This window comes from Limulus polyphemus, unplaced genomic scaffold (genome assembly GCF_000517525.1).
Source record: "Limulus polyphemus unplaced genomic scaffold, Limulus_polyphemus-2.1.2 Scaffold3785, whole genome shotgun sequence".
Lineage (NCBI taxonomy): Eukaryota > Metazoa > Arthropoda > Merostomata > Xiphosura > Limulidae > Limulus > Limulus polyphemus.
In genome coordinates this window covers 50,459-59,565 of record NW_013669395.1, presented here as the reverse complement: position 1 = coordinate 59,565, position 9,107 = coordinate 50,459, and the positions used below count along the sequence as shown (strand labels likewise).

The 9,107-nt window shown below is 33.1% G+C and overlaps 1 protein-coding gene across 3 annotated transcripts in view; it reads left to right on the top strand.

Annotated features, from left to right (window-relative positions):
- The first annotated feature begins 6,103 nt into the window (after positions 1 to 6,103).
- LOC106470037 (neogenin-like) overlaps positions 6,104 to 9,107 on the top strand; it is a 52,757-nt gene continuing 49,753 nt past the window's right edge. For all 3 annotated transcript variants that reach the window (XM_022398588.1, XM_022398587.1, XM_022398586.1), the window contains exons 1-2: positions 6,104 to 6,333; positions 8,084 to 8,229. In XM_022398588.1, the coding sequence (XP_022254296.1) occupies positions 6,119 to 6,333; positions 8,084 to 8,229 (361 nt within the window). In that variant the 5' untranslated portion in view covers positions 6,104 to 6,118. The remainder of the gene's footprint in view (positions 6,334 to 8,083; positions 8,230 to 9,107) is intronic.

Genomic DNA, 9,107 nt, shown 5'->3' with positions numbered 1-9,107 from the left:
AGATATTGAGTAATTGAACTGCAGTCAGAAGTATTGTTGACGCTCTTTGATATAGCGTTTGTTATAGAGCGACTGTTGAAGTTGAGTGTATCGGTAAAGTTGTATTCGGAAAGAATAGACCAGTTTTATTAAGTAAGGACTTGTGTCGCTAAAGTTTCGTCGGAACGAATTTACGGAAAATCAATTAACGACTGGAGGCGTAACAATATTTTATCTGCGCACTCTCACAAAATTTACGTATGTTTCTCCTCAAATACCTTTCTTATTTTTTATTAGACAGTTTGGCTTGTTTACTCTAGCATAAAGCTACACATTAAACGTAGTACTATTACAACATACTGATATCCTTTTTGTAATAAGAGGACCAAAACTTCACACAGTAGTCCAAATGAAACCTCGCCTGAATCCTGTACAAAGATACAGTAACTATCAGTCTCACTTACTACGATTTACGTTTGGACAATAATCCAAACACAACCTGTTCATACTCTGCAGTTTAACATCCAGTAATGGATCCAGGGGGATTAAGGGGTCCAGGTCCCCTTTCTTATGCGAAGAAGGGGGGATCGAAGGAAACGCTAAAACATTAAACAGAAATAAAGATGCACATGGTTTAAATATTATACTTAGTTGTTTTAGGGATCACTTGTGCTCGTATCCCTATATGTAAAGGGTGTGTGGACCGTGTAAAATGTGGAAAATATTCCTAAGTAATGTTTTCTGGCAAACGTATTGTGATCAATTTGAAACCCACTTCAGGTCTTACAAGGAGCCTTTTTCATCGGCATTACTACCCAAATTCCATCCTTCTCTCTAGTGAAGAACACTTGATATAAATTAATTCCGGAGGTCACTTCAAGATCTTGATTCTAATATCCAGCTCAGCAAATGAAGGAGGGAAAAAATGTTCGCGGTGGTAGCAAAAACTATTAGTAATTTTTAATTGTTATTGCTAATTTGCGAATGGGAGTGATCAGCAAAAATCAATGGAAAGTGTCAGGAATTTAGACATAGATTTCAAATTTCAAAAAGTCTTCAGTTTCTCAGAGAGGATCAGGTCCCCCTCTCAGACTTTCCGATATCCATTCATTTGGAACCCCCCTGTTTGAAAACCCTAGATCCGCCCCTGATATCATAAGTAAAGTTAGAAATATTTCTGTCCAAATCATTAACATAAATAATAAGTCACAAAAACAGCCCCTTGAAGTACCCACAAACCTTAACTGTTCACTTTCTTATTCATTGATTGGTTGTTTTAGAATTTAGAGCAAAGCTACATAAAGCTATCTGTAATTGGCCTTTCCTAATTTTGAACTGATAGACTAGGAGGAATTCAGCTACTCAACAGCACCCACGGCCAACTCAGGGGATACTCTTTTCTGACCGAATAGTGTGATTTGACTGCAACTCTTAACGCACCCTAAAATGCGGGATACATTTTTTGCAGCAACGGGTCATGAACTCCGAATCCTCAAAGAGAGTGGAATATTTATATATACCATGTATGTTTTCGCGTCTTACAGAATAGTTAAAATATTATTCTTAAATGTACTGTTCTGGTCCCTCGATGGCTCAGCGGAAAGTTTGAGGGCTTATAAAGCTAAAAATAGGTTTTTAATACCCACGGTGGGTTGATCATAGACAGCCCATTGTGTGGCTTTGCGTCAACAAAAAAACAAATATTGTCATGACAGTGAAGCTCTTCCCCTTTAATGGCGGCTTTACTTAATACTTTTCTGCATTGCTGTGTATATATTTGCATAAAGTTTCGCCAGTACTGTTGTTACCCCTTAGGGAGAAAGTTTGAAGAATTTACCCCACCGACAGGCGTTCGGCTGTGCAAATGAATAAAACTGTCAGATATAATAAGTTTTTGGTTTATGTTTGAGTAAATCTATGCACTCTCACTGAAGTTCCTGTGGCTGAAGAATGTTTCGTTTAAAATTTGAGTGAACGAGCACTGTTCTTTGTTCTCAGTTCTAGTAGTTTATCATACACACACAGTACATAATGCTGACTAGTAAAGTTTCTGTTTTCCTGTTATAATATGACCTTGCTCTAGGTGCGAATCAGGGCCGGCACGACGTGTTTTGCTGTTCTGTGCAAACGCTGACTGTGCCGCCCACTCCCAACCAATTTTCCGTGAATCATCTGTAGGCGGCAAAAGTGTTACGTTCTGGCCGTATGCTTTACTGTAGAATGCCAATTCTGCCTGATGGGAAGTTTTTCGCTCGGTCAGGGAGCAGCTGGTAACCAGAACCAATTTTTGACCATCATTTTTGTTGCCCCCAAGAACCTGCCGCTTTGTTCAAACGCACGTGCTGCACCTCCGGTGACATCGGACCTGATGCGAATGTATTAGCATACACCTTTATCGATGTAAACAGAACAAAAACGTATTAACTTGGCACAAAAAATCTTGGAATAACTTACTGACAACTAGGGACCATTTGAGCAAAGTAAAACTTTCAACTCATCCTTCATTTTTCGTTAAATAATCAACTGCCATCTTAAATTTCTGAAAAGATTTGGTTTACACTGCAGCTGCTCATTTTGTAAGTCAATCACCCTGTTAAAAAACAAAACTGTCTTAAAAGAGCCCTGCCTGCCTTTTCCAAATAGTGAACTGGTGCCCTCTTGTCCTATTATTTTCAGAATATAGCATAAAGAAAAAAGACTTTTATGTTTTAAATCCCCTAGATAATCTTGTAAATTTCAATAAGATTACCTTTTATCCTTATTATCTCAAAACAAAATAAGTTAAAGAGATCCCAACCTATTTCTGTTTAGTAATCCTCCCATCACAAAAATCATCCTAATAGCCCTCCTCAGAATCGTTTCATATATAAGGCTAAAACTGTCAGATATAATAAGTTTCTTGGCTTATGTTTGTGGATATATTTGAGTAAATCTGTGCACTCTCACTGAAGTTCCTAAACTCCTGTGGTTGAAGAATGTTTCCTTTAAAATTTTAGTGAAAAAGCATTGCTTTTGTTCTCAATTCTAGTAGTTTATCATACAGGCAGTAAGGTCTAATTAGTGATATGTAAAGAGAGCTAGTCACCTATTTTGACTTGAAAATCATTATGTTTATAAATACACTCTAATGCTCTGTTAATTTTACTACTAGCAACTGTTGGGATGGAATGAGTAACTTATCCACCAATATCCCAAGATCTTTTTCTTCAGTCACCCTATTGAGTGCATTCCCATCTATATCAAACTTGTAAACCAAGTTATGATAACCAGATTCTTTACCTTCCATTTTCTATAATTAAAAGTAATTTGCCAAATATTTATAAGAGTTATTGTATAGTACCTCAGTATCCTAGAATATCCTCAATAAAGTTAGAAATACCTAAGAATATTAATGACATCAACAAACTTTAATAATTTATAAATTATGCCACCATCAATATTATTAATGTAAATAAGAAAAAAAAAATCAAAGGTGCAAGCACTGATCCCTAACATACTCCACTAGAAAAAAGGTACAGTTTGAACGGATTTCTTTAATAATAATCTCTTGCATTCTCCCACCCAATTACCCTACAATCCAATTAACTAAGTAGTTATTCCTCAACCCCAGTCAATGTAATTTTCTTCACTAATCTTTTGTGTGTCACCTTATCAAAAGCTTTTTGAAAATCTTAAGTATGCCAAGTTTACACTTTTTCATTCATCCAGGCAACAAACAGGAATATCTTTATATTTTGGGGGGGTGAAGAGCCAAGTTGTTTCCCAAGTTTGGTGGAGCCCAAATAGCAGTTTCGGTGAGATATTTCTAGTGAGACTGGATTTGCACATATATAGCATATGGCCTTCACTTGAATGTGTGTGTGGGTGGGGGGGGGGGGGTCGATGTGTGGTCAGCCTCCTTTGCCTCTCCCCCAAGCCTTTTGTGAAATGATGCTTCTGATAATAAATACCATCTTCTAAAAATGTTAACAGATGTAAGATTTCCCTTTGGTGAATTCATGTTGGCTTTCTTGTATTATATCATATTTCTTTTAATGATTTCACAAAGCTTATTTTATCTGGAACTCTCTGGAATTCTTCCTACTCAAATTACTTAGCAAAAGAATAAATGATGTTGTAATTGTATAATATTATTTAAGGAACTTTTTTCACCATTTGAGAGGCAGTAAATATCAAGTATAAATATGTGTTTTTTACATTGAATGTAATTGAAATATATATATATATATTTGTTCATCTACAAACCCAGTACTTTTCCTAATCAAATTCCTTTAAATGATCCTAGGTTTAATGTAAATTTATGAAACCATTTTTCAAGAAAGTTGGTAGTGGTAGAACAGATGAGATATGTTAAAAACTAAATAAAGAACCTTTGGGTACTTCAACACTCAGAAGTATATAATTTTTTAGCTCAGGGATAGTTTCTGATAGATAATTAGAATGACTTAAGAGATCTTTTGGGTGTTTCTAGTAATATTAGTCTTGTGAGGTTGACATACAATATTTGTTATATTGTAATAAACCAGATGGATGGATGTCTGCTCAGTACTTGCATGCATAGTACTTTGTGGAGTGTTTTTGTAGAGCAGTAGACTGATTTAGAACAAGACAGATTGGTTCTCAACTGTTGTGGGCTGTTACAGTTTGTAAGACTTAAGGTATTATAATCGATCATATAAAATACTTATTTAATATTGAATATGAATTACTTTATTCAATATGTACAGATATATATATATATATTACTTTTTACTAGCTTAAAATAGTGTTAACCCTCAAATTTCTGACTTGTTTACATACCATTCACTGCCAGTGGAGTTCACATATTGTATCATCACATTGATTAATTTTGTAATCTTACTCTAACAAACTGACAGAATACTGTGGAAAGTCACTGAATTTCTATGTAAAATATGGAGGAAAACTTTGCAATAATTAGAGGGATTAATTGCAGCATTGAAAGTATTTTTGTCTCCATTATTTTACATGACTCTTATGATGTCAGGAATTTGCATCCTACAAGCTTATGGACCCACAGATAATTTGGTGGATAAATAGTGTGGAAAAATGGATTTACAAATCCCATTTAGGGTTAAACGTGTTTCAATTAATTTTTTGAATGAGGAGAGCAAGGTGAATATCATCTTTCTCTTGAACTTTAAGAGAATTGAGAAGTTACTTCCTATATATATATATAACTCGTTAGGAAATTACCAGTGTGATATATTTGTTAAATTTAGTCTATAAATTAAAATATCTTTATATGTATGCTAAAAAGTTAAGCCAGGGCTTTACAAAGATATATTTTGGAACTTTTGATATGTATGTTATAGACATATTGAATGATAATAACAATGCCTGTAAGTTGTTGATTTAGTTGAATATAGTAACTTGATTGAATTGATCTTGTGAAAAGTAAGTTTTTAAGTAGAAAATTTGAACAGAATAAAAAACTGGTTTAGAACTGTGAAGCTTTTATGGTAATAGGAACTTGTGAAGAGTGAGTACCAGTAATTTAAAGGAATCTGAATAAGTTCATTGAGTGGCCTAATATTCTGCAAATATTTTTACTGATGTTGAAAATTAAAAATATTGTATTCTGGGTACAGAAATTTTGGGTTTTGAGGAAGGAAGAGACTTTGGGGTGACCTGAACATGAAAAAGTCAAGTTCCTTAAGGAACTAGGGTAGATGGATAGGAATTAGCTTATGACTAAGAATATTATTATTACTTTGGTTAAAACTGTTTTTAAATGTTACATAATGTGTAGATATAATACCAAATATTGAGCTTTTCTGTTTGCTTCAGTGCTGTTTGTTCCACCATATATCTCTTACATTATTGTAGAAAATATTCGCTTTCATGTTTTTGCTATATTAGCTTCTAAATGGTTACATTTAAAGAAAATAGAGAATGTGGAAGCAAATTTTGAAGTTTATATGGCATTAAGCAATTGCTATCTCTAATCGGTATTTTTGATTAATAAATAAAATGTTTTTGATGACATAATTATGATTAATATGTAAAATCCTTGTTGTTCAACATACTTAAAAATAATCACTCCTGAGAGTATAAAAAAAATCCTTGGTTGTAAAAAAATAATAACAGATTTAAAGTTCTTCAGTTGTATTAGTGTTTTATGGTATTTTGTACTTCCAGGCACACTTTGAAACTACAGCTTTTTATTTTTATAGGAGATTTCACAACTTTTCACTTCACTGTGGAACCAACTGACTTGGTTGTTGTGAAAGATAGTCCTGCAATTTTAAATTGTCAAGTGGAAGGATCACCGACTCCCAAAATTGAATGGAAAAGAGAAGGAACAGTATTACAGTTTATTGGAGACAAAAGACGGTATTCAGATTTTTTCATATCAGCATATTATTCAGCTTTGTGCATACAAACTGTTTGTAATTTGCAATTTGTTTAAGTTGTCAGTATTTTTGTGTTTGAAATAAAAATTTATTTAATGTTCATTTAAAATGATAATGTATTAGTTAAAGGATAAGATAAAAACTCAAACAAATCTTGAGTCAAGGTGATGGTTTTTGTAACTTGCATATGCTTATTATAACACATACAGCTGTTTGCTGATAGAATGTGCACATCATATAAACATAACAGAAGAAAGATTAAACTAACAGAAGGCCATTCAGCTTTTTAAGGTCACCCTTCTATCCATCAAACGTAAATATAACTTTTCATATTCGTATATATCTATCGAACATACATTTAAAAGAGATTCAAATATCTGTACATACTGTATTTTTATGCAAAATATTTCAGAAGTTAATAACTCTAGATTTCTTTTTCAAGTTCACTCTCCAGTATTCTCATAAAAAAATTTTTAGAAAATTTATTACAAAATCCCTCTTTTGTAACAACACTAGTGCTGCTTTCACACCAGAAGTAAGTCCTTTCCAAATTTATCTTTCACACATTTTGTTACATTGTTCAAAAATATTTTATGTATTGTGGCTCAATCATTAACATTAATTCAAGTCCTTCTGATTAAGAAAAATGTAGCAATTGCTCTAAACATTATTAGTCTGCCCCACAAGCTTAATATCATTAGAAAATTTACAATTTTTCTGGTCCAAATTATTCACATAAATAATAACAGTTCAAGATCCCCAAAATACCCCTGAAGAGAAAAAATCCATTTATCACCAACCCAATTGTCTATTCACATCTTAACTCTTCCATCAGTTTCCTAAGAATCTTTCATATTTACCCCATGTGTAATACCTTATCAGAAGATTTTTGAAAGTTAAGGTGTAAAATTTCAACTAGATTGCTTTTATTTCCCAAAGCAAATGGGGGAGCAAAAAGTTGTTAAGCAAAAAACACCTACTTCTAAACCCATGGTAAGCATTGTTTTATTAAATTCAAATTTTCAAAATTATTTTTAAATTACTTTGACCATAGATTAAGCTAGTAGGTCTATAATTTCTATGTCTTTTTCTTGAGTATTTATTTTTTAAAATAGGAATTACACTATCAGTTTTCATAGTATCAGTATGTTTTCAATGTCAAGTGGCTTTTGAAAGATAATGGTTGAAATTCAAACCAACTCTTTGCCAAGTTTCTTCAAGACTTTATTTTAGGTCTGGTCAGAGCCTAAGGCTTTACACTCAAGAGATTTCATAAGTTTTTCCATATGAGATTTTTCATGAACAAAAATAAGAGTTAAGAAAAATTCATACTCATTTTTAAAGAAGTTTATCAGATTTATCTGCAATGATGACTAATACTTACACTGTTTTTAGAATTTAAAAATAGTGTAGATTTCAAAATTCCAGGCTTGGTGATTTTTAGGTAAATGTTTTAAGAATATATCTTTTTTTCTGGTATTACAGTAACATTTGGGAAGAAATGAAAACAAGTTATAAAAAGTTTCATTACATACATTTATTTTTATAAAGAAAAAGTTGTTGATGTTGAGAAATGCAGAAATAATTCAGTAAATTTGTATAACCTGTAAGAAATATTAGGAGGGGTAACTGTTATATTTAAGTTGGATTAAACCCCTTTTGCTGTTTTCATTACTTAATTAAATCTTGACTGAAAGTTTTAAAATCACTTTTATCCACTTTTTTCCTAGGTCAATTTTAGAAAATGGTTCTTTATACTTCAGTAATATTCATCATACTAGAACAGAACGGCCAGATGAAGGTGTGTACCAGTGTATGGCAACAATTGATAATTTGGGAACAATTGTTAGCCACTCAGCAAAACTGCAAGTTGCATGTAAGTACTTTGAAGTGAAGTTCAGTTCTTTCAAAGTAATGGTTTAAAGAAAATCTATTAGGATCAATGCAACATTTGTAGAATTTCATCTATATTACATTTGTTTGCATGTGTACGAGGAATAGAACTTTGTTAAAGTGTATAGAATATTCATAAACTCAAGTTGGGTTGAATACTAATTGACAATATCATGGGTTGTGCTGATGTGTGTTAGCCCTTCATATAGAGACCAGTTGTCACTCATGAGATTGATGGTACCAGTGGTCTTCTGGCTGTACACTGTCTTATTGATTCCCCATTTTTTCGCTTTTCCTAGCTACACCATACAGTACTTTGTTTTCTAGAAGTCTCATTCCCTCTGAATATTGATGAAGACCTTCCATGGTTGCTGCTTTCACCTTATTAGTGCAGAGGAGGATAATATTCCAGTAAACCTCTGTGGAATTGGAGAGAGGGGCCTCTCTTACAAAGTTGTCAGCTTCCTTGTTTTGTTTATGGTCTGGCACATACATACAGGTGATGATTGTATCGTGCAGTTGCTTTTCTTTCTGCCCATCCAACTAGATACCAACCATTCTGAATTTTACACAATACTGCCTGCAATTAAATTGCAGATATTAAGTTTATATCACTGTCTATTTGTAATTCATTGCTTTTAGCAATCCAGAGGAGAGCATTGATACTTCAGCACTAACTTCAACAGATAGGTTTCAATAAGCTTCTTAAGAGTGGAGATTCTTACACCATCCAGACCTGGAGCTCCATCTTTAGATGTATTTATGGCTCTGTGTATTTCATCCAAACTAAAGATGGTTTAAGTATCCATGTGTAGTTGTAGGTCGGAAGATATTGCTGTGGCTTGGGCCTTTCCTGCATGT